The sequence below is a fragment of the Branchiostoma belcheri genome, unplaced genomic scaffold (assembly GCF_001625305.1).
Source record: "Branchiostoma belcheri isolate BF01 breed outbred unplaced genomic scaffold, Haploidv18h27 scaffold33, whole genome shotgun sequence".
Lineage (NCBI taxonomy): Eukaryota > Metazoa > Chordata > Leptocardii > Amphioxiformes > Branchiostomatidae > Branchiostoma > Branchiostoma belcheri.
Window position 1 is genome coordinate 1805034 of NW_017803943.1, and position 26743 is coordinate 1831776.

At 42.4% G+C, this 26743-nt stretch overlaps 1 protein-coding gene across 1 annotated transcript; it reads right to left on the reverse strand.

Annotated features, from left to right (window-relative positions):
* Positions 1–3008: 3008 nt before the first annotated feature.
* On the reverse strand, positions 3009–26392 carry LOC109475149. Its single transcript, XM_019775684.1, has 6 exons — positions 26350–26392; positions 25252–25506; positions 13452–13643; positions 9782–9970; positions 5807–5916; positions 3009–3987 (listed from the first exon to the last, which is right to left on the reverse strand). Exons 1-6 carry the CDS (start codon positions 26390–26392, stop codon positions 3259–3261), a joined length of 1518 nt encoding a protein of 505 aa, XP_019631243.1. The 3' UTR covers positions 3009–3258.
* Positions 26393–26743: the final 351 nt, after the last annotated feature.

Genomic DNA, 26743 nt, shown 5'->3' on the forward strand with positions numbered 1-26743 from the left:
TACTTGAACAAACAATTTTTGACTACAGTACTCCCGGTAGATGAACGTTCTGCCTCGTAGATAGATACGTTGTAACGTTATCTCTTCAGAATTCATCAACTTAAAGGTATGGGTGTCATCAACGTTCAGATGTGCACCACAAGCATAGTAACGCACTGATGTATGTATGTATATATATATGCTTCATAGAAAATGTTCTTTGTCGGTATTGTGTCCTAGTGTATGGCAAATAACAATCATCGGCACAAGGAAAATACAAACCTTCATCAACACCTGCCTTAGGAAAATCCTAAGAATCCACTGGCCAGTACACTGACTGTCCTGGCCTTCGCATGCATTTTGAAAAGGTCAGTTATTTGAGACCCGCTGGGTTTGACCTAACCTAATATTTTCATAATAAGGTCCCTTTTCAGATCCATTTTACGAACGACTAGAGCACATCCTTTTCATCTCGGGAGCAAACGCATGTGATTGAAATATTCAGAAAGTCATTTTTGCTGGGGGCCACACGACCTCTGGCGAGTATCGCGTTCGATGGTTGGTTGGGTGTCAAGCTTTAATTTGCATCTAGGCTCAAGCCAAATACTATGCCCGTTCTGTGCATCAGGCCTGTCTAACACTTTCACTGACCCTATTGCAACGTTTCCCCCTCTTTTTCGCCAAGCTAATCAATTATTTGAGTCACACATCGTCATCAAACTCATGCCACCCAACTAGATATTGCAATCTTAGCCTCCAATCAACTTTAAAAAAAGTTTTTCTTTTTTTCAAAACTGCAGCTGGAGGTTATGAAAAAGAAGATGATGAATCGATCATTTGCAACTTGTGAAGTTTCTGTAGAAAGTCACAAACTACCTATAAAAACACTTCCATCTATGGAATGACTGACGGATGTCAAACTATGTTGTCATTGCGTACACCGAACAAAAACTGGATAAAATATACAAAGGTTTCATAGTATACAACAATTTATACTACTGTACAAAGCATCTGAGGAGTCAGACCTTTCAGATAGCATCCGCATTCTTTCAAAGGACTGAAAAGGCATGTCAGTCTATTGAACGATAGTGGACACTATCTGAAACGTCTGACTTTCCAGAGAATGTTTCCAGTTACTTCATGTTTTGTATTACGTTACGTTCTGCCTGGATGTATAACCTTCATCGACATATGTTGTAATTGACTTTTCGACAAAAAGCAAACTGCAAATCGCAATCTGCTCAAAAACTTTCCAACTCAATTACTGAGGATGTAGAACCAAAAGCCTGTGAGGCATCAAGGGTGTCGTTAGTAAAGTAGGCACGATTTATCAGCGAAATGATCTTCCTCAACAAAATGTACTTGACGCTGCCAAAAGCAATGATAAGAAAGTAGTTACAAAGCGAATTCTTAAAAGGCATTTGCTTTTAGCGATGTGCGTTGCTTTTATTATATTTGTACTTTAAGCAAACTATACCCCCCCCCACAAACGTTTCAAGGAAGAAATCATAATCTGTAAGAATCCTCGGCAATTGGACTTTGTTCTTTATTACTTTGTTCCAGGAGAGGGAAATACATGAAAAAGTTCTAAACTATAAGGGGCGGCTTTCAGTATGTTTAGGGTGGTGTTTGTATGCTAGAAATAGTCTATGTGTCGTATGTTTACGAACACTTATATTATACTGAACGCGTCCTTGCCCCATATAGCCGAATATGGCCTCCTGAACACTGCCAAACTCCCTCAAACATATCATGGTTAGTAGTAGGTCGGGGGCAAGGTCGGTCGTGGTTATATAAACTATAGTATCTCCACAACTCTTTTCGATTGTGACGTTTTTGATAACCCCCTGTAAAATATATGTATCATCCCAAAGGTGCTTCAAACTATGGCCTCTGAGGCCTACATGTAGGGATATAGTCACATCCTGGGAAACCAACTCAAACGAATACGAACCATATACCGTATTTTGTATCACGTATGTGTAAAGATATGTGCATAGATTTATTAGGACTAAAATGCTTTTAACTGCATCGTTGCGTTCCATTTTGTCTGGCCCTTTTCTCATGACCTCAATGAAAAGCGGCCTGAATCCCGATTTCAGTTTCTTATGAATAAACATACCCCTAAACAACAAAAAATCATATAACATATCACATCATCACTATGCTGGTAAGACCCTCTCCCAAATAGCACCGTGGAGAGTGTATATCTTCTTGTGCTACAGCTCTGCCACGTTGATATGTCAAAGGGTAATGGGTCCCATGGAATACCTTCATCCCCCTAACACCAGTGATAAACACTAACGAGAGCTTGAAAGAGTTTTCGTAGCCTCTTAAAATGGCGAAGGTCACTTGAATGTCATCCCAAGTGTGCTCACAGTGTCCTGTCCTTGGATCCAGTTCTTTTGATCCTGCAATAGGATATCGCCATGTTTTTTTCTAAAAGATGTCCAGAAAATGTTGATTAAAGATTAAAGCTCAAGCATTGTACCTGATTCAGAAACTGTTGACACCACGTGCAAAAAGTTATTTTGAGAAGCAAAGGCCATTAATAGTTTGAAATTGTATGTAGTCACGATGATTATATATTGTATGTGTGAAGTTATTTTTTGTTGTGAATTGATAATTGTGGTGTTAACATAAGCTCGAACTTGAGTGCGCCACCACTGTTTCTTACTTTTGAAGTTAACTTGTTCTTGTGACATCTCCAAAACAAATATACACACTTAACTTATACCAACAAGGATGTCTAATTTCTAGCTGTTATTATGAGTTTTATTGGGTAATAACGGTCTTATTGCATTTTCATTTACGTAGTGTTCAATGTGTGCAGTTGGTAAGTAAAAAGAAAAATGACATGACTACGATGATCTTCAAAATTTATTCCTCAAACATACATTTACAAATAGAGTTGTCAGATTCCTTGAGCGTATAGCCAGTGTTTGTAGAGTATATTCAAATTTAACGTTTATATTTAGCAAACATCACAAACAAAAGCACTACCTCATTTGAAACTACAGACCGAAACGTGGAGAGAACCGTCTATTGCGCATGCTCAAGCACCATATCATTGGCCCTCTTTACAGCATATAAACCCCCGTGTCATATAGATACAGACAAACGCGATTAAAAGCCTGCTGTCTCTTGTTTCTTCCCTTTATGATAGATACAAGAAAAAGACGTTTACACGCCGACGGTTATGGTTCCAGTGATTTAAAGATATATGGCGGACTGCATGGCCTTTGAGCCTGGAGAGCATCTCCTAGGTTTGAAATGCAATCAGGCTTCAATGCTATGCAGCCCGTCTGAGTCGTATCTTCTAACCTCATTGTCGGAACCTTCAAGGGAGCTGTCAATTTGGTCCGACGGGGGAAAAGAGCCGCTGACACTCGAGCCCAGAAAGCTATCAGGCTCCTGCCTCTCGCCTTCGGGCCGTAAATAGTAGCGCTCCACGTTAGTGTCGCTGCCGCCGTACACGCTCTCGGGATAACCGTCGAAGCAGCGGAAAGAGCCGGAGTTGTCCGAATGGCAGCGAAGGGAGTCAGAACGCGACGAATGGCACCGAGCGGAGGACGATCTCCTCGAACTGTGTCGAGTGCGCGAGTCGCGATTGTCTATCGTGTTCTGATCGCAGTTGTTCTGAGACGCACTCCGGGGCTGTTCAGCTGGGTGTGTGGTAGTGTATTGTCCTTGATTTGCTTCGCTACACTCGTTACAATGACACACTTCCGGTTGGCAGTTATCTGCTTCCGGGTTAGACGAGTTGCTCACTGGTTCCGATGAGCGTCGGGTCAACTTCCGCCCTTTGTTTGAGGAGCTGCTTTTCCTTCTGGACGGCTTTTGGTAGTTGCGAAACTCGTATTGTTCGTGGGAAGTATTAGAGTCTTCCTCCATGCCGTATCCTGACGAGTCGGGGTAGCCTGACGAGTCCTGGTCTCCGCCGTAGCCGGAGTTGCACCTCTTGGTGGAACTGTGCACAGCACAGCTCGCTCGGTGTTGTCCATTCGCCTATAGGGAATAAAACAAAGGAATAAATGTATCTCTTCGCTATTATTTATTAATTTATCTATTCATCGAATGGTAACATGTCGGTTTTCAATGTGCTCTGCATACATAAACAGAACATGCTTAAGTAGAAAAATAGAAAACAAAGTGTGTTGTCCTTGGATCCAGCTCATTTCATGCCGCAATAGGATATTGCAATAATATACTCTTCTGATGTTGTGTTGTGAAATCAGACAGATTTCCTCATCCATGATATATTCGTTTTACCGCCCTGAAATTGCATAGTTTGTGATACCGTTACAAGCTGAGAAAAATTAAACTACGTCTAGAATGTATTTCTTTTAGTTTTCTTATTGGATTCCAGCCGTAAGTTGATTCATTGTTTGTTTGTTTGATTATTAGACCGATCTCCATTAGTTTGTACAGACATAAGTTGCCATACATACTATTCTTCCTGGAGTCGTTATGCACATTTAACTACATACTACTATCATAACAACATGGTAACGCTTATAACTACAACTACATAAACACACACAACATGCAAATTCATCGTTCAACAACTTTCATCAATTACAAGTCTTTTTTGTCATCATTCAACTTTATACCTCATCAGGAATCCACATAAAGAAACTACATTGCCTTGACTTCACCAGAAAATGCCTTGACCTTTTGTGGAAAAAATAGCCAAAAGACCCCTCTATCCATCTACGGAACAAGTTTTCACGTTATCCTGTGGGTACATCAGTCGAGGATATGTTACGGGCTAGTGTAGTAATTTGGACTCCGTCCTTCGGCAATCTGGTGAGCGAAAACCTGCTTATTCCACTGATCCATGGACGCGCGAACGGCGCTGGAAGAACAGGCATAGTAATCACATACCGAGATGGGTTTTTTCTTTACACTAAATGAATCCATAAAGAAGGTATCATATGGGCAGGTAGGCTTCATAGCCGTTACGCCGCCAGTTATGTGACTTACTCTAATCCTTTCACGACCCTATTTGTGGGATCCAGTGTCCAATCGCGCGTTATTTTTAGCAGAGAAAAGCAATCTATAGGTACATCATCACATATGGAAACATAAAATCATTTACTAAATGTGCCCAGAGCTTTCCAAGTTGCTAAAGTTTTGTACACTATCTTGTTAGTACACTACATTGTTCTTTGTCTTGGATCTGTTTCTTTTGTAAGCTTAAGCTGACAGTGAGATATCTTTATGCTTTAAAATGCCTTTAATGTCTAGACCGTCTGTCTGTTTGTTCTTCATCAAGGTAATCATCACTTCTTCACTCTGCATGCGCTGAACCTAAGAATTACTGCTGGCAATGCGATGCTCAACGTAAAAGCAACCGTGACGTACATAGATTGTTACAACAATATGTTGTTGTCACAACTGTTGTAACAGTATCTAATATGCTATGTGTGTAACAATTGCTTGACGTTCATTTTTTCAGTCCATACCATATATATATATATAGATAAGATATTGCTTTTACTTAGGTTTCTTCTCCTTTTCCTGCCATTTCTTTAAATGGAATCAACCTCTTCATTTTTTGGCCAAATGACTTGAAATTTGGTATGGAGGTAGAGTGGGCTAATACCCTGGAAGGCACTCATTTGCATTGGAGTACGATTGATTCGACTTACTTTGTAAAGAAATGGCCAGAATGGATCACTAGTTACAGAACGCTTATGGTGCCCCCGCCTCTGTTAAAGGTTGATTCCAATTGCATGGCCCTAAGGTCTATGTGTCTAAATTTACTTTTTGCACATTCCTAATGTTACATTATGCAGATTTAAGTTTGTTTTGACGTTCGTACCTTGGAGGAGAGAAGTTGCACGTCTGCCGCCGGCAGTGTCGACGCCGAGGAGGCCCCCAGCGTCACATCGGGCTCCCTGCTCCTAATTGGGGAGAGCTCCGATAGATCCCCTGGAAACAAGAACACCAGATCTCAATTTACCGGTTGCCTTTTGAAGTTTTCTCCCATCAAGTACAACCGAACCACACTAGGAAAGCCCCCGTCTCCGCCATCAATCTAAAAGTGTACACATTTGCATAACAAGAAAAGGGTCTAAAGTTTTCAGCTTTAGAGTTGAGATAGGGCGATCCAATTTAATTTTCCTATACATGAATAGGCGACGTGCAAATAGCCTGCGATGAAGGAGGGAGCATTCAAAGCTCCCGGCAGAAAAAGCCATTACGTCCATTAATTAGGTTGGTTGGCTCGGCCATATGCTGGCGCTAGCCGCGGATCGAAGGGAAAATCCCGGGTAAAGACGGACATTAGGTGAGGTCTATTGCACTGGAAATGGGGGCCTACATGCACACGCGTTCATCATAGTGATGAATCAACCAGAGTATCCATCAGGTAGTCAAGACCAAAGCTTCCCTCGACAGTTCGTCTCTCTCGCACCATCAATTCTCATGATCTCCAGAAACCCTCCCATCTTTTGCAGATGGTCGTTTTCCTCTTCTTATAGATACAAATGCACAAAGGCCGAACTTGTGAGATAAAAAAAAAGTTTTGGCGAACCAATACGTTTTTGCCACCTCATCTCGTCTTGGTGATAGATTGAGTGTAGTGCAGTTTGTAACGAGCTGTAAATTTCCGCTAGGTCATCAGATCTAGGAGGACAGAAGGGACTTAAGTTCGCGGTCTTTTGATGTGCAGGGCGACTATAATGAACATCTGTCTGTGTGTGGCTCTCTCATAATTGAGTTTTAAGGCCGCAAGGGAAGTAGGGAACGGTTTGAGTAGCAGCTCTGCTTTTTCGGTTTTGACCTAGAATCGCGAGTTGAGAAGTTATGTTTGGGATAGAAATATTGTTTTCGGTGGCGCTGGTTCAAGAGGTATGTATGTTTTGGTTCCAGACATTACATTAGGCCACATGGCAGGTGAACGTCTGGAATGGAAATGTTATTTTCGATGACGCAGGTTTAAGAAGTGTGTATTTGGCCACATGGAAGTTGAATGATACACTCAAGGTCAAAAGCAGGGAGTGAGTGTGCGTAAGAATTCAGTAATGTAATACCCGATGACATTACACCATACATTCCCTTCAAAAGTTACAATGCATTCATGGAGACTCAAAACATTTCCCAAAAGTAAAATATCTCTGTTTTTTTCTTCCCTATCACTCTGTGTCTAGGTCTTGTCCTTGACACCGACCATTAAACAGAAAATACATAAATGTAAACAGAGTTTTCTCCTAATACCGACGTCCTTGTTAGGGTGCCATCGTTCAGTGATAGCACCACTAGGGTGTTACCCTTACATGTTAGAAGAAAGACCTCTTGTAGCAGCAATATATCTTAAAAGTTCTTAGATTCTCCACGGGGTGACCTCCTACATTAACATGGCAGCAGCGTGGAAATCCATCTGGACCCTAACGACAGAAGACTAAAGTCCGAGGCAGAAAAGTGGTTTTGTTACAGTTGCCCATTAACAATAAAACACATCTCTCCGCTCCAAAGGCACTAAAGCACAGATAATACCCCGTAACTTCGCATGAGGATTGAAATCCTGTATAAAACGATGCCAGAGAAAATTGATCACTAAGACCTTGAAGTTGTATGGCCGCAGGCGAATACGTAAAAATCGACCTTACAGACAGGGGCCACTGCGACTTGTGACGGATTATCGGAGGCGTGGGCCGCCATGCGAGTCCGACAGTTCTCCGTGAATTGAAGCTACGAGGGACAGAAGAATTGATGACCACCATAACGTCCTCCAAAAGGCTTAATGCTACTTAGTAACCGGCCATGGATCAATGATGCCCCAGTGGAGCGAAACGGTCGACCGTACCAAACACAGACGGCAACGATGGAACTCTCCAAACAACATTCCAGCTCCGCACCTGGAGGTTTTGTCCTTGGACTCGGCAGCGCTATTGATAAACTTTCTGTAAGGACACTCCAGAACTTTTTTTCAACATGTCATCACAAGACGTGGTGACAGCTTGTTTTTCAACTTATGTTTATGCTGCCACCAACACAGAGGACAATACAGTACTCATTTTCACCTGAGTGAAGATAAGTGAGGAAAGTCATGTAAAGTACCTTTCCCAACGGCACAAGATCGGTGGCATGGCAGGGTTCGAACCCAGGACCTCTTGGTTCCAAGTAATACACTCTACCATTACGGCACACGACCCCACTCCAGAACTTTCCGTGGCATCGATTTTGTTTTCCACTTTTGCAGAGAGGTCTTCAACTGCACACCTGAGAAAGTGATTCCGCCGAAGGGTAGGAGTACAAATGCATCCCACTGGTGCCTTGGTTCATCCACAATCCTAGCAACTATAATTGGGTAGTTCACCAGAGGAGCTGCCGTAGCCCTTCAGCAAAACCGTCGCCTTTTGTGTAGGTAAACCTTCTCTGATTGTAGCGTTTAAAAGCAAAACTCACGTGGGGTTATATCAATGCAAGTCTTAGCATACAACAGAGGATATCCTAGTTCTTTCTCCTATCAATCAATCAATAGGGTCAATCAGACGCCATACAATCACGCAAAACGCTGGTTACATTTACATTTATAATTACATTTACTTGCACAACCGTATTCCCCTGGCAATTTACTGATAGAAGGGATAGAAAATATTGCTGGTTTGCCTTGACAAGTTACATTGGAATGGTGATTTGAAACACCAGGGTATATTGTTGAAGTTGTACAATGCCACACAGCAAGTTTTACCCTCAAACTAACTTCGTTGACTCAGCAGGAATCCTCTGCCGTGTCAAAACATGTTAGACGTCTGGGGGGCAAAAGCCCCGGGTAAGTCTGAAGGGGGCTGGTGTGAAATTATCGCTAGTGACAACTGCACAAAAGATATACTACTCCACAAGGCCGCTGAGTATGTAGGCAATCGTGCCCAAGCCACGAGTGGCAAAGATTTGGAGCCGCGCCATTAATGGCATCTCTTACGAGACTGCATTAGCACAAAGAGGCTGTCTGTTCCCTCAGTTGGGTGTACTTTGCGCAGTAATTCCAAGTCTTTCAGAGAACTGACACCCCAGACGCGATACACGGTACAAGTATGTATTACCTTACGGGGAGTTTGGAGGTCGCAGAAGTATTTCAGATAACATGGAAACGGATTAATGAAAAACAGCGGCCTTCAAACGTACTTGACATGATGCGTTATGGAGGATATAGCTCGCGTGTTGCATTCTTGCCCAAATATTTTTTATGATAAGTCCTTGACACTTATCCACTGTTGAGAATGCACCACTTTCTTAGCTAATGTATAGGTTTGCTAGATTACGATCACGAAGACGAGAAAGGTGATCACTATTATCTTAAAACGTAAAGGCATGAAGCTTTGGGTATTGCAAATGTTTGATGTTATCAATACCACGATGTCACGATCGTTGATGTCGATAACTTATCGTATGTTTATCGCATGTGCCTTCAGTCTCTGTCACACATTCATGAAGCTGGCCTCCCAAACACTAGCCAAACGCCTACCAACCATGGTAAGGAGTATGTCGGGGCAAAGTTGACAGGGTCAGCTGGTGTTCGGCAAGGTCGGCTTCTATTCGGCTGCGCCAGCTAGATCTTTCAAAATGATCAAAACACTTTCACACTTTAGGAAAGCCACGTGATAAGTATCACTGAGGAGGACCAGAGTGACTGGTCGAAAGCTCTAGGTGAGAATATTTAGGTTTTGTGTAGGAAGGTTTATGTTCAAACAACGTTACATAAAGTAACTACAACTAAGCAAAGTTGACGAAAGCTCCTTGAACTAAGTCAGTGAATTGTATAACATAACAGCACCACACTGGCATTGCGTACCTACGGAACTTTCCGGGACCACTTCGACGTAGTTGGACGGGAAGAGCCCGACTTTCCCCCGCAGGTAGCCGTACCACCAGCCGGGGTCCTCCCTACTCACGATCTCCATGACGTCACCAACCTGCAGCTGCAGTTCACCCTCCTCACAGGGGTCGTAGTCGTACAGCGCACGCGCGTAGCACTTCTTACCTGAATAGGGGGAAAACAGACCGTGATTCGGGTACAGATTCAAATTGTCATTTTCTTGCCCCTTTCCTCCGCTGCACTAAAATGTACATATTCTACCACTGGGTCGTCGATATACATGTTTACAATCGACAATTGAAAGTGTGGAAACGTCCATGGAAATGACGAAGAAACTACATCATCAAAAGGGCGTAGCTCAACCAATTCGCGATTTTGTAGAGCCCCAATATCCTCTTCTAGCGTCCTTCAGGAAGATGTGTGTGTAACCTAACCTAGCCTATTAGATGTCAAAGAATCTCAGGATGATCTGAGAGCGACAACAATTGTCATGTCTTCAAATATCTAGTTAATTTCTCTATCTAGAAGATAAACTGGTCTTTGTTTGTCGCCTTTCTAAAGCTATGTCTTGACTTAATATAACGATATAACGATGCTAAAAAAACAGTTGAGTTAAGCAACTGGATATGATTTTGAAAATCATATCCAGTTGCTTTAGTAACTGTTTTTTTCGGCGTATCTTATTACGTGGATGTCTAACCTTCACCGACGATATGACGATGCTTTCGTCGCGTAGCAAGAAGTAACTTGCATTTGCATCGAGGCTCAGGCGTCAACCTGTCTAGCACTCCTGTTTTTACCTGGCCTTGCTGTAACTTTCCCCCATAGCGCTAGCATTAGTCCAATTCGAGTCACCAAGGTGACCAATTACTTGAGTCACACATCGTCATCACACTCACGCCTCCTAACCAGCTATTCCTATCTTGGCTCCTGCTCAGCTTTTTTAAAAGCATGTCTTGTTTGGCTTTAGACGCTTCTCTGATATTCTGACACCTTGAAAGCTCGGGTAGTTTCCACTCCAACTTCATTGAAAGCCTCAAGAAGAGAACATTGTGACGAGTCGCTGGTCGGCTGCCTAACGTTTTTAGTTTTTTTTATTCCAACATGTTATGCCACCACCAACGCAGAGGACAATATCAATACTAGTATTCACCTTAGGGAAGTGAGTACATTTGTGGAAAGTGCACGCCAACATTTAAGGACATTTTCACCTGAGTGAGGTGAGGACAATCGAGTAAAGTGCCTTAAATTCTACAAGGGCACAAGATCAGGGGGCATGGCAGTATTCGAACCGGGACCTCTTGGCTATGAGTCGAGCAGTCTCTGCCGTTACGCCATACGGCCCCACTATGCCCGACGCCATGTTGATGACGTAGGTTATACTCCGTGAAGTTGTCAGCCAGGCGCCGACTCTTGGACACGACATCTGTCACCCAGTCAGCGCAACACTGCTACAAAATATCGGGACCCGGCGGCAGTCTCCAAGATTTCCTTCAAGATTACTACCCAGTATCGGTTTCATACTTAAGTTATCAATCTTTAACAGATCGAGTTAAGAGTAAATCTTTACCCCCCTTAAGGGACGATGCGCCGTCCCACCCTGTGAATCTCGTACCCAATGATGCATTCCTCTAAGGTTGTCTTGATCCCAGGATAGGGAATGGGTCTAAATTTTCATTGACGTAATCAATGGCCGGAGGTACGGATTCCATGAACCTTCAGAGGACCCAGGCCAAAAATGTAACATTTGTCAAGCACGCTGTACCGACTCGTCCAATCACTTTTCAACATATAGCCAGTCATCAGAGAGATGCTGATGGATAATTTGGCATGGTAGTCCCATAAGTATCGATTTTTCCGATGCAGATCCCAATGGGAAAGGAACGTAACAGATATTTCTCTGTCCGGCTTGGCACAGAGCACAAACATATCACAGCTGCTTACAACTCTGGGTGGCTGTCCACAATGAGGGGACTTTTCTATTCACTATTCAAGCTCTTGAATTTACCCAACATTGAATCAAAGATAAGTACGAGGCAATGACTATTCATTTCCACCAGAGAAAAGGAAAGACGCTGAAAAGGTTTGGCAAGACTTCATAAAAGTTAAAATTTACTTCAACATTCTAATGGAATGGCAACATATAGGCAGGAACGGTTATTTTGTGTGGGTAAGTGATAAGTGTAGGCGTGGATTTGGCAAAGTGTAAATACTAAAATCCACTATTGCCAAACTTAGGTAATCCACTTTATCCCAGTTTTACAGATTCTGCAGTCAGAATTGCTCGTATTCATATCTAGCCATCTACGAATTCAACTAGAATTCCTCGTTATAATACGTATTGATGTATTTATAGATGATAAAGATCTGTTTCCTTCAGTTTGCGTGAGATTGCATTCAGCACAAATCATAAGTAGAACCAATTCAAGTTGTCGTCTTGGTTTTATTAAAGGTCTTACATCTTTGCATCTTTCCTCCAAGCCTGTAGTGAGATAATTGAAAAGGGATTGGTGCTGTCAGTGGACTGTGTGCACTAAATTAGCTTTTTCCGACAGCGTGTCACATCTAGAACTGTGTTTCTATTAGTGGGTTATCCCCTGCTTCCACTCATGCTCTTGCGGGTGGAAGTGATAGAAAAGATTTATTCCCTGTGATTGCGGGATAGTGTTGTAAGGCTTGGAGGCATGTGTGTTGTCAAGATAGGAACTTCGCTGAACAAATTTCTTCATTTTCGGTGAGCAGACATCAAGATGCGGCTTATTTCTTTTAACGAGATGACTTTTGATTGTGATAACCAAGGATAATAAGAAAAACAACTTCCAATCAACATAGATTCCTCAAATCATGCTTGGCTGGATACGGAAAAGAGAAGCAAGTATTTTTTGTCGAAGTCCTTAATTGGTCCCCTTGGGAAGGGATGTAGACGTTATACGACAATGGCGCCAAGGCTTACAAGCCAACTGGGAAGTGTCTACAATGGACTAGTCTTTAATCCCATCTAAACTGCATTAGAGGGGTATCAGAAATGATCAATAGGCAGGGACAAGGCGAGGCTGGTACGACTGCCTCGCGCCTGCGGGGTGGACTAGACCCCTGCGTCCATCGATCGTTTTACGGGAAGATAAATTCCCTATAATGAACCCTCTCCGACGAGGACGGAATACCAAACACGCCGAAATCACAACTTTAGATGCAGACACCCGCAGGGGTGTGTCCTGACCTTTTCGAAAATGCTTCTCTACAAATTTCCAAGGGTTAGTCTGCACGCTCTCTCCGAATGTTGCTCCCGTAATTTCTCTATTGTGAATTCTACTAAGGGGGAGCAGCGGTGCACCGCTAGGTCATGTGAACTTTCAGATACAGACTACTGGGAAATCTGTGAGGGTGGTATTTGTGACTTGGCATTGATATCACAAATTGTCCCAGTATGTAGGTTGAAAACGTTTTGTTTCTCATTTCTCGGGGAAAGGTATTGGGGCGAAATGTGAACGTGGCAGTTAGAGGAATTACTGTAATACCTTGTAGAATTATTTTGTAATCGTGGCAAATATAGACATCAATCAATCATGAGATTCGTGTCACATAAAACGACAACGTACTCAAAAGTTCACTGTAGTGAATGGCGTGGAAGGATTTACTAACATACCATCTTGTCTGTCCTTGCAGACGAGAATCTCCACACATTTGGCGGGAAACAAGCCAACTTTTCCCTGGACGGATCCAAACCACCAGCCGCCATTTTGGTCGCTCAGCACCTCGATGACGTCATTGGTTTGCAGTGGCAGCTCGTTATCGTCCTGTGGGCTGTAGTCGCACAGCGCCCTGGCAAAAACTTTCCCTGGAAAATAAAATGTACAGGATATCAATCAGCTAACCCTAAAAGCTTTTAAGCTGGAAGTGAAGTTAACATAACATTTGTCCACAGCCTAACCTTTTCTGAACGTATACACAGAATCGGTCAGACCACAGCCCAACTTTTCCTGGAAGTTAGCACTTCATCAATCAGTCCCCAGAACACCTTTTACTGGAAGTTCAGGCAACACCAATCAATTCCCAGACTTCCTGGAAGTGCACACAATGTCAATCAGTTCACAGCCCTACTTTCCTTGGAAGTGCAAACACATTCCGTCCATAGATCAACTTTCCATGGAAGTACACTCAACGTCAATCAGTCCACAGGCTAACTTTTACTGGAAGTTCAGACGATATCGATCAGTCCATAGCCCAACTTTTCCTGGAAGTGCAAACAGCATAAATCCATCCATAGATCAACATTTCCTAGAAGTACACACAGCATCAATCAATCCCTACAACAACTTTTCCACATCGATCTGCGCACAGCCAAACTTTTCCTAGAGGTGCACACATCATCAATCAGTCCATAGATCAACAATGCGGAAGATATTTGCTGATAAAGTCATGCTTTCCGCGGATCCGGAAAGGATGACACATCACGCTATATCGGTTAACGACCGTTTATTGAGTTTTTTTATTGAGTTTGAGTTTTCTAGATACTTGAAGAGTAATATGTGTTGACGTTGGAAAAACTATGCAAGAAACCGTGATTTATAATGGCCTTTGTTGATCCAGTAACGTTAAATTTTTATAGCCAATCTAAAACGTATAGAAGCTTATTAGGTTTTTAAAGCTTGGATAGGGATTTCTACGGTGAATTTTGTTGTTATTGGCTGTAAAGTCATAGCCCACTGACAATGGCTCACTGATTTCTAGATATGAAGTTATCAGTCAGATCCGGCGGACTGTTTACCACTGAAGACTAAAGCGTGTATCCTTCCACCCCCTCATCCGAGAGGTTTGAGTTATTCTTGACATTTATTGCTTTTGCCAACCATAACCCCAACCAACGCAGAAATTGACGATAACCTAAAGCAGGTTACAAGCGGAGATGTAGAAATTTATGATCCCATTTGGCAAATACGTCTGGGAAAATCCGCATCATCTATCTTGACAGCCGACCTGATGGTCTTGATTCCGCCGAAGTCTAAAAGGAAGAGAAAAATTACCTTATCTTGAGTGGTATTCCCGAATTGCGAGATTCTAATCCCGTTGCTTCGTTCACACGGTAGTACCGTAATCACCGTCATAAAACAGCCGAGACGGCCTTGTGTGATACACAGTAGGCGAACTTGAACTCAGTAGTGAATTATAACTACACACAACTTCTCCGAGAAGTAAGATTGCTTCGAGATCCATTTGAGGAGAAATTAAGGCTCGGTGTAGAACGTCTTCGGTGGATTAAGCTAGGTATTGGCCCCTTTGATGTAGTACGTCATTTGGGAAGCGTGTAAGACTTTCTTAATGTTGTTACACTTGCCGCATGAGTGATCAGGCTTACATACTGGGTGCGAGGAACTCACTGAGGAATAAACTTTAAAGTCGTAGCAATGCGTGACCAATCTCAGAGGGACAAACAGTCTGGACACCACAATTATGCCTCACCATCACTTGATCCTCAGGACAAAAGTATCGCAAGGCAGCCACCTCTTCTCCACTCGTAAACATTACGTAAAGAAATTTCTAAGAGTGTCCAAACGCAACCTTTACGCATGGAGAACTCACGATTAAACCTATTTACCATTACACAGTTCGCACCACAAAAGTCGTCTATTCACCAACTATCACCCGTAAATTTTACAAAAAAGAAACTTTAAAGATTGCTAAAAACGGAGCCTTTACGTATGGACATATAAAAGTGTTTAGATAGCAGTGACTGGTCAGACATTGTACATCTCTCATTGGTAGCAAGGCTCGGCATTCTGAATATACAGTGTTGGACATAAACATTTGGGCATAAAAATGTATGGGCTTTGTTGTAAACTTTGCACAATTGTACCTCTAAATCGCTCCACCAAAAGCTTTTACCGACAACTATTTTATACAAAACCTTTGTTGAGTATTCAGGGACCTGACGTCAAGTATATGTCATTTCCGATGTGAACATTGCTTCAAAACAGGTCTAGAGGGAACGGAATTAACTGATTTCTTCTTGGAGTTATTTCGTCTTGGAAAGGGGCAGAAAGGAAGTCATTTTAACGTCTAGATGGAAGCGTTACAGATATTTCTTTTTGTCCTGCTTGGCACAGAGCACAAACATATCAGACTATGGACGTCTTGACCGAGAGGGGGACGTTTCTATTCACCATTCAAGCTTCGATATACCCAAAATTGAATCGTAGATAATCAACGAGGGGTACCTATTTATTTACTACAGAGCAAAGGAAATACTATGTTGAAATTGCATCGCAAGCCTTCATAACTTTTCAACTTACTCTGCACAGACAGACAGACATACATACACATAGGGCCACGGGCAACCCACCCAAATCTCCCTTCACATTTTATTATGAGCCATTATATCGAGTATTCAGATATCAATTTTTCAACTATAACTCAATCAATTCTCTAATGGAAAAGCTGTTGGATTTTAACTTTAAAAAAGTATGAATTTTGAAAGTGGTAAGCAGTTACCAGTGAGTCTCTGCATATCTAGAGAATGTTACATTAAAATTCACCTTTACGACTTCACATCGCAAAAACAGAGTACCCGGGTAGGGGAAAGGTGCCTCGAGGACAACAATAGATTGTAAAGTAAGAGCCTAAATTTTTATAGGCTTCCCCCTCGGCGAAAGTAGCAATATTTCTTCACAAAGCAGACGGGGTCCCCCAAGAAATACAATGCCCGTGCATCAGTCGTTTGTTCATATTAATGTTTTTGGCCTCGAGGCAGGAATATTTCTATGCCTGTCTATATGGATTTCTCTTATCGAGGGTAATGTATGATTTTTGCTAGCCAGCTTACATAAAACAATTAATATTTAAACAGATTACATTGTAAAAAAAGTTCTGTCTGTATTCGACTCTCCTAGGCTAGCCTTTAGCGTAAGAACACCTATCATAACATATATCTGTATCATTTGAACAACTCTCCTCGAATTTGACGCTTGAGCGCACACTGAGACTTGTTTGTCAGTTTGGGCGCCGCCAGGAATTTGTGATGTATATCCAAACGAAGTTAACGGGCGCAGCAAGCGCGGAAAACTAGCCACCTTTCTATATTGCGATGCCAAAATGCGTTACACGCTGCGGCATTGCTTCCTCTATTCATCAGACACCAATCACATTTCCGCAATGGAAGACATCAATATACATTGGATTCTTTTCAGCCAAGTCTGGCTGCCGTACGAAATGTATCCCTCTCCCTGTCTTTGATAGTTCTCGAATGACCAAATGTTTCATATCTTTGATTTACGGCTTCAGCCGATGAGGAGATGCCCGTTACGTCCGACGAAGATTGCTCGGCGTGGGCCATAAAATACATTGAAAGTGTTGTACCTCCTGGCGGGCAATTGGCAGTCTATAGGAGGTCAATACTTGGTTCCGTGGCCCGTTTCGAGCAGACACACCCGTGAGAAAACTCGAAGAAGTGAATTACTAGTAACGCAGCAGGAGTCTAACGCATTGTGACAGGTGAGAATCAATTTCCTACCCACTGGATACTACTCCGTAGACTACCTCAGGGCCAGCCGGGCGCCTCAGTCGATATCTAATGCCTACCGAGGATAGGCAGACGCCCACCGGTAACGTGCAGTGACGGGAACATAAGCTCTAGGAAAGGAATAACCCCAAGTCTGAGACAGATCCAGATATAACGTAGACAGTCCTGCACAGTCCGGTCTCATCGCGACTAGACGATCTCCTTTCTCCAGTCAGATATTGCAGACTGTACATTTTCTCGCGTCTCACCTTACAACTATTTCTTTGAAGTTGTTGACACTGGGCTGTAAGATTAAGAACGGGTGAGGAGGATGGATTGCTCGCCTATATACAGGATAGACGTGAAGTTGTCTCTGGAGTGTTATCTTAGTACAGAAGGAGACTCTTCGAGGCCCAAAACATTGCAGTATTAAAAACTCTTGTCCAGATGCACATAATCATCTTCATATCTCCAATGTTCTGCCCAACTTATGTTCAGAAGGTTAAACTTTTTTCTCTGAAAAATAACTCTCATAGTAACTTGAAAACAACTGTATTTGTCTTATCCGCCTTGCGCCCTCCTGTCTGCCTTGATCTTTTCCGAGCAATTTTTCATCTCCTGATGTTTTCAGGACTTCTAAGTAACATGGTAGACTAGTATAACAGAAGCAGTAACAACTATCCCAAGAGGGTCTGGAATCCGGGCCCCAGCGCACGAAGCACATGATACTAGTACACAAATAGCCAGAAGGACAAGAGTTAACTTGTTCAGAGTTTCGTCAATAAGTAGCTGCTACGAAAGTTGAGAAAAAGTGTAAGCCGTGATAACAACTTTAAAAGTGTGTTTCACCTATTTGCAAGAGTAACTAGCTGGCCAGTGTTGACTACTTGCTAGTACAACTCTCTTAATTCAGTAAGTGTAACGGCAGGAGAGTAGCTTGTTTGAACCTACAGGAGAAGAAATATATGAGAAATATGAGCCCCAGGGACTTATTTGACATGTTTCTGGTCTATCCCAGTGCATCTGATAACTTTGTACGTTGTGTTTATTTTAGAATATTGCCGTCAGCAACCACGCCGCATGCACTTCATCATGCAGGGAGAGAAATACTGCCAGGATTAGCAGTCTTTGTGAAGATTATATCGCCTTCTTATCAAAGGGATGTGGAGAAGTTGAATGATGCACAGGTTTTGCGTTCTGTTGCTGCGACTCTCTATTGTAGTACTGTCTGCGTTCCTTGCTTGAGGCCGCGATTTTTTTCTGTCAGCAAAACGGCTCAAGAATCCTCAACAAAAGCCATTTACATCAGTACAGTTCAGACACAACAGGGTACCCAAGTATCGACAAAGATTTTCCAGCGAAAGGATCCATATTCCTCGACCCCTCGTGAGAAAAACAAGGAATGGTGATCAATGGTCCTCATTAAAGTTTCTCATATGGAAAACCTTAGGATATTCCCATGGTCTTGACATGATTGGAAGGAAAATAGACGATCTTTACCTGATGCCCTTGACGAATCTTGATGAGTCGTTGATGTCATTGAATTTGATCTTGTCTAATATCTCACCGGAGAACACTGTCAATGATGTCAAGGACGACTAACGTTATTAGTACAAAATGAATAGTCTCCCAGTGAGCATCGTAACTAGCTATTAAGCCATCTAATTTATCTATTGGCAACTGTTACTCCTAACATTTGAAGTTTGGGTTATATATTTTCATTAGTTCCAGCATTAGAGTATAGAAGCATTCATTTGCGTATTGCAAAACGACTTAATTTGGTTGATGTTTATTCTCACTGTTTAACTGCTGATTTGATTACCTTGTTGATACTATAATTGTCACTGTATAAGACAAGTCACGGCTTTCAATGTGATTTATTGAAAATTGCATGCCCCCAAAGCGTCCCTAAATTGGAATTTCCTGCTAAGAATTCACACTGGACAGACCGTGGGACACACATGGATGGCCTGGTCTGGCTTTCTCATTACTCTCCGGTCACCAATGTCACTTGCGGAAGATTTTCACGTCTGCAGCTTATTTCGGCGATTCATCCAATCACGCAGTAAACGGCTTGTTCAGAAAATCTCGGACTGTGGGCGCCAACGGAAACCATATTGGTGGCTCAGATTTGCTTATTGATCGCCTAGAGGGCGACATAGATGGACAACCCATGTCGCCGGAGATTTCGCAGATATTAGAAAAGAAGCCAATAAAGACGCATTGATGGCGGTGAGGGGCCGACCACGCCAGCAGCGCGCAGCGCCCATAAAAATCCTCGCCAAGTTCAGCGCGCAAAGAATCACGGGTAGCGGCTGCGCAGCTCCGCCATTTTGTTTCTTTTGAGGAAGGGTGGGATCTGGACTGACAATCTTGCTTATCTTGCTACGGTGCCACTTTGAATATCAAAGAGTAAATACTATGCTAAACCCTTTTTTTCTATACTGAATGGTTACACGGGTGCTGGTATATTTCTAGCTCTTTGTATACATTAAATGACATGCCCCAGTCTGCAACATATTATTTCATTGTTGTGCATAATAAGAGGGGGGAAATCATGACTAGGGCAACTGACGCAAGCGGTTTTAACCGTGAAGAGAGAAACTATTTGAAATATCAGGAAATGTCAGAAATACAGGTTAAGGGGTAGTATTATGCCTTTGTTGTTGTAGATGTGTACTTAAGTTCAAATTGACTAAATTTAGTTCCAAGAAAGCACTGTGCATGGGTCTCACGCATTTGAGATCACGTCGCTAAACGCATTTATAACTCTGAGTACGAAACATTTTCAATATCAGTATCATCTCCTGGGCTTGGTCTCTTCGCTATATCTCTTCGTCAAGTCCAGAGGGTATAGAAACATGATGAAGAGCAATATGGCAGTTTTATATCGACAGTGTTATGCGCGGAGAGATGACAGCTAGATAACGAAAGGAAGAAAACCGGTGATGTATATCGAGATTAACGTGGGCCTTTGCTGGTGAGGCCCGAATGAGAACTGAGAGGTCCATAATCGTCTCCTCTCAGATTTAGTGCATACAGGGCGGATAAAATATTGCGCAGTGCCGGGCCATCAACCGCGCAGTGCGATGTATCTAAATGGACGGACTTTAGGACTTTCAACCTCGTGTGACCGCAAAGTAGGGGACTCGAAGGCATATGACATGAAGTTCTTTGATGTTTGATAGATCCGTGGATTATCAATGGCACTTGGCTTTTTGATGGATTAGAGGATTATCAATAGCTTTAACGTCAAGGCCGTCCTTCTTGTATCCTTGGGCAATATTTCATCTTCGCGATGGCAGAGGTTCGATTTGGTTGAAGTTGGTACTTTGATAATGGATATCCGATGGGATCAACTCGGCCGAGCCTGTGCCACTGTATGGAGGGGGGTCAGAAAAGGGTCAAGAGGAAAATGTTGCATGTTGCACTACTAAAAGATGCATTAGGAGATTCTACATTGCCGTGGCTTACCTTCCGTCAATAATTAGATCATTCCAACCCACAGAGTCACAGTAGGAAGTAATGCTCCGGATACGTCGATGAAGGTTCTTCAAAGATAATTCAAATTCTAGTAATATAGTACTGGATACATTACGGGAATTATTTCCGGACCTTTCAAGTAACTTTTTTTTTCAGGACATGTCTCAAAAGACTCTATCAGATAGTGCTACAGTATATGTTTTACTCAAAGGATAACCCTACTCTCATCTAGAATTCAAGGTTCAAAAATCCATACACAGTTACACAGATCCTTGCCATTACTCAGTTGTACTTATCTATATCTAAATGTTTCAACCGTTATCTATAATGTTACGGTATATGTTATCGTTGGTTCATTATCATGTTCATAAGACAATCCAACTACAGGATAAATTGCGGAGATTATTTCCAGACGTTTCGAGTGATTTCCGTCAGTCTAGAATAGAGGCATATTACAGCAAAACGCCGCTCTCCACACATGCAAAGGCATAATTCTTCCCACCATTCGCCTCCTCTAATTAGAAAGCAATGCGAACTGTTATGGCATTTCGAAAGAATAAAAAAAGACAAATAGCTTCATTGTGACGCTTAAACCTATAATGCCTGGACGGATTGCTCGTTTCCTTTGACTGTTCTCTCATCGCAACAGTAGAACGAATCAACCATATTACACCAAATTACCCGTCGCTACGAATGTGTCGAAATTCATCATAGAATTTTCCGCCAGGGTAGGGACCAGTAAATGATCTTTCCAACGGAATCTACGGTGAAACCATGAAAACAGGCACTTCGAAACACATTTACCTATTCATAAACCGCAAGTCTTTATTCCCACTGCAAAGCTGGAGTTGTCAGGCTTCTTCGGATACAAAAAGTGGAAGGTCAAATCCGGCATTTTGAAGAGTTACAGCCGAAATATTGAAATGACACCTAGGGTTTCACCCCCAGTCCAAGTGGGCCAGTCCAGCCAGTGAATAAGTATTTAGGGGTCAATAATGGGGCAAACCATGGCAAAGGTGACGCATTTTGGGCAGATTTTTGAAAACATACATTCTTATGTCCTTATTACCAGAACACAAGGCCTTTCTGAGCAAAACTCACCAAGGAAAATCGTTGTGTCCTTTCTGCGCATGCCGATTAACAAGTCCCTCCCTGCCAACGGCTCGTACGCGTTGGATTGCGCTTGCGCAGAAAGCTCCTTTTCTGGCAGATCTTCTCGCCAATGAGATTGTCCCCGGGCTTATTAAGGTGTACCCAGGGACAGTCAATGGCCTTGAAAAAGTAGAAATCATCTTTTGATGGAATGGTACGGAATGCATCGACTTTACGGAAACTATACATTCTGTAGCGAACACCGTGGTGCGACTATTTTCAACACAAAAATGAACTAGACAGTAAACTTGCTCAGATTTGTGAAGGAAATTTCAAGACTTGATCATATATGACGGAAAAAGAAACAGATGCCTGAGGTAAATAGTCCCCAAAACAGGTTACTTCAGGCATAGTACATGTCAATATCAGACAGATTTCCTCATCCAGAATATTGTTTTTTGTTTTTCTACCCTAAAATGGCATCGGATGCCTTTAAATCACCACCCGTTTCTACGGACATTGTCGTCTCAGCGCTTTCTCCCAGCTTTAGCTAGTAACACGAGGCGGATGACAAGTTTGAGGCCCTGGGACGAATGAGTCATTTACCGGTACCTCCAGGCGTAATCAAGATTTTCAATTACCTCAGGCGTTATGGATAGGATTCCGACTCCGTCATTTGGCATGGCGCAAAGCATATCGAACATAATCACGGTCAAAAATGAAACGGAATGCCTGAGCACGTGAACGAAGGCAGGGAACGTTGTGTGATGTATTATCTAGTGGCGAGCTCTCTTTCATCGTTCGATGGCCCTAAAGATGAATCATTACTCAATTTTCCGTTGAAAGGGCAGTGCTGCTATTTCAACCGCCAAAGCTTTTTGTTAAATGCTGCGGCACACTTTGGGGATCTGGAGCTACTACCAGGGGTTGTCAAGTTAACAAAGAAAGAGCTTTCCAACTTGGAAACAGACCATCAATATTCCTGAAGAAAACACTCATGTTCACTACAGCAAAGTTACGAGCGGTGAATCATCAGAAGTTTTATCTATCCTTTCGTCACACATTAAACACTGGGAGTATAATAAGCGCCGTGAGAGAGTTTCTTTTTCTCGGGAAACGTCAATTATTCTGGTAACCAGGCAACACAAGCTCTTATCAATACGCTAGTCGTGAATTAGTATGGGCGGGGGAAGGGTACGTAGCTTGGCTGTTTTTCGTCCTCCCGTCTGTGTGATAAGAAGAGACCTTGTCCTAAATTATCTGCGCAAACATGTAGACACCATGTCTCAGGCTGTACTTAACACGGTAACTCGCCCTGAGAGCCACGTCAGGTGAAGAGATTTGATTAGAACGGCTTTGTAAGGACGACTCCAAATGTGTTCATTGGAAAGGGATGGCTATGTTGTTACATTTTCTCTAATGTGTTTTTGGGAGGATTGCTTAAAGGCGAATTATAAGTTACCTAAATATGTGTTCATCTTTAGGTCTCATTTACGAATATCTTTAAGCATGCTTAAAAATCTGCTTTCTTGCAGTGAAGGGATTGCATCTTATTTACGTATGTATTAAATATAAAACGTGCTTAAATATCTGCTTTCATTATGTGAGAAGATTGCAATCACAGCATTGAATTTCATCTCAAATAAGAAGTTGTTAAAGATTGAACAGAATTTGTGCTCCTTTCTTTGTGCCCCTCTTCGGAACTGTTCAATCAGGATCTCACTTACAACTTTTGCCGTCCAAACCTCGCGGGACCTTCTTTGCGGCTGAGGGAAGAATATTTCATTAAAAGTAGAAAAAAGGCAGTACGTTTTGGCAATTCCCATGTGCAAATTGGCTTGATTGAAGTAGTTGAAACCAAAGTAAAGCCGCCCGTCCCATGAGCCTTCGGATCGTGACCACCATTGGAAACGTACGTCTTCTGGTAAATATCCGCCGAGTTGCTTTGACCGAGATGTGCGTCTTTGATAATTGAACAAGAGCGGCACTAAAAATGTAGGTGGTTTCTGTCGCTATATGCCTATGCATAATTAAAGCATCCAATGCAATTTAAGGGCGGCAAAACAAAGTATTTTGTATATCCTTCTATACGCACACCTTAAAGCTTGCGTAAAGGTTCCGTTTCGTCCTTTGCGAGTACCTTTACACATGTCTTAAGCCATGCTTAGAGGTAGGATTTCGTGCACCGAAACCTCCTTCTGCTTTTCACACTATTGCATCAATCATCTTCTAGAAGTATAGTACCAAAATTAATCGTCTTTAGTGCTGAAGCTTATTTTTTTGGCACTGAAAGCTTGTTAGACCTACTATACTATGGCGATTGCATATATCATTTTACACTAAATACATATCGGTTATATAATGGCGACAAATTTATCAGCCGTCAAATCTCGGTTTCCAGCATCCATTTTTGATGCCATGCGATACAATTCTTGGCTCCAAACAATTATCTTGATTGATTTCATGATAAAAGTGTCACACTAAGCCGTCAAACCATCTCCTATGTTTCTCTCGTGTGTCGGTTATTATGGCATTGTGCGGTTTCATCTGGGGGGAATTAATATTCATATCGAATGGAACGCGACAATGTCATATATGATAGCATATTTATGTCTCAAAGGTCGCTGGAAATTCCCAATCCCTTTGTCACATGGAATCAGCTGTGCGTGGTATCGGAAAACCGGCTTTTGTGATCAGCCGAGTGAATGTAGTTCATGGTGAATGGCAAAAGCGATGAGGCTCTCTAAAGGGAATTAGCATTGGAGTGACGACTGCAAGTATATAACACCCTCACAAACACGTTGACTATGATTATGACTATGGTCAAATCAGACGACGGTCTCCATAACGTTGTCGGCTAGAACCATAATCAGTAATGATTTAGTTAACGTTTTTCACCATCTAAACTGTTCTATCGTCTGTAAATTATGGGTACGGAAGGTATTGCAGTGACCAATGCAACTATATAACACCTTCATCAACATCACGTTGACTATAATCTGGTCAAATCACGGGACGATTTTCATAACGTTGCCGGCAAGAATCAACATCGGTAATGATTTAGTATAACTTAATTAATTTTTTCTCTCTTTGAACTGTTTTGTGTTAGTGCCAAACAGTGCTATTCTTTAGCACGATAACTCAAGAAGGTTTAAATGAATTGTTATGAAACTTGGTATGTAGCTAGGTCTTTGTAAGACCTGAAAATGATTAGATCTCGCGATCAGGACATGCTAGGGCCATGAATTCTGTTAGATGGTAAGTAGCTCTTGTGTTTGGAAGTCATTTGAGCTTGGGCCCCCTAGCAGCTTGTTCTGGAACTGCAGGACGGTTTGTTTCAAAATTGAAACAAGCAAACAAACAAATATTTACATACCTGATCTAGTGACGACAGTTGATGACGTTGAGTCAGTGTGACGCAGACTCCGTAACTCCATGGACTGCTTGTAGCTGGGGTGGTAGCTGTAGATGGGCGGGCTGATGGCGACTAGCTTCGGGTTGTCCCGCATACTCCGGCCGTTCCCCCGGCACGCCAGCGCGATGAGGATGCACAGAAACACCACAGCTGCCCCGGCCAGAGTGCCGAGTAGTGCCGTCTCCCACCTAGATTTGATCAGCGGGGTCGTTATACCTGCAAAAGATCAGAAAAGATCAGAAAAATGTCACTGAAGTTTTTTTGTACTTTCAAACAGTCTTATGACTTCCTTAAAGACATTCAATGCAATTTTAGAGCGGCAAAACTGAATTTTTAAAGTCAATTTTCTCATGGTCATTCTTTTAATGACGTAAGTTGTATCAACCCTATTCCAAAGCATGCCCTGTGAGGCAAACGTATTTGATGTCGCTGACAGAATATGGCTGTTTATTGGTGGTGTCAAAATTAAAAGGACATCTCGTGTAATTTGTTTGGGGGTATTTCAAACGCTAGAATTATCAGTAAATGTCAATGTCAGACAGATTTCATCATGTCGAATTTGTTTTGCCACTCAAAAATTGCATTGGATGCATTGGATGCCATATGGTCCACCCCAACAAACTGCAGCTAAGTTTATTTTTATTCACACACAGGTTCATGGTGACCAGCCCCTCCAGCACTGCCCTGCTACATAATGTAACCCAACATCACAGCCAGCTACAGCAACAGTTTCCATGGTGACAGACAACTGGTAAGGTTATTGACCTTATTTGTTTAAAACGGAAGGAGACGAAGGAAAAGAGCAAACATAATCACGTTAGACGTTGACACAGCAAATGTTCTCCGCCGCCCGTGGTATAATTTGATATCAATATTAGCGCAGCACAAGAAGGAACCTTGAAGCTAGAACGAGAAGACATGAAATATTTCCCACGTGCCTCTAATTAGGCGCCTTGTCAAACAGAATCTAGCTGAAATATTGCCCAATTTGCGTCTGTTCTATGCTATCATCAGACGGCAGAATCCCAGGGGAAATCGCTCTTGAGCGGTTTTGACCACCTCCTTCATGGTTGATAGCTACCGTCTCGCTTGTATCTCTCATGTTTTCTTCATTGGAGGAAGATCCAGTAATTCTCCTAGGATATAAGGTACGCTGGAAGCAAACAAAATCAATCCGCTAACAGCTTGGTAGGAACTGATAGCTGATACGGGTGGCGGAGTGATCTAAGCAGCCGTTTTGAAAAAAAAAAACATCGCTAAGGATCATGGGTAACCGCATCACCTACGAATTGAATTTTTGCCGATATCCCTGCAAGGGGGGGGTGCTATTCAAGATAAACTATTAAGAAGGTTAAACTGTTGAGAAGTACAATGTATTCGCAAGTACACTGGTGAAGACTAAGACTAAATGCTAGTTAAGAAAAGGACTACGTACTAGTGAGTGATAGCTGAA

What these genes read in the sequence shown, in the direction of transcription:
- LOC109475149 (XM_019775684.1), bottom strand. Translation starts at nt 26,392, where the DNA reads ATGAGAGATACAAGCGAGACGGTAGCTATCAACCATGAAGGAG. An exon ending in AACTGTCGTCACTAGATCAG is followed by an intron (nt 13,644 to 25,251) that starts GTATGTAAATAT and finishes TTTATTTTCCAG; the next exon opens with GGAAAGTTTTTGCCAGGGCG. An exon ending in TGCAACTTCTCTCCTCCAAG is followed by an intron (nt 3,988 to 5,806) that starts GTACGAACGTCA and finishes TATTCCCTATAG; the next exon opens with GCGAATGGACAACACCGAGC.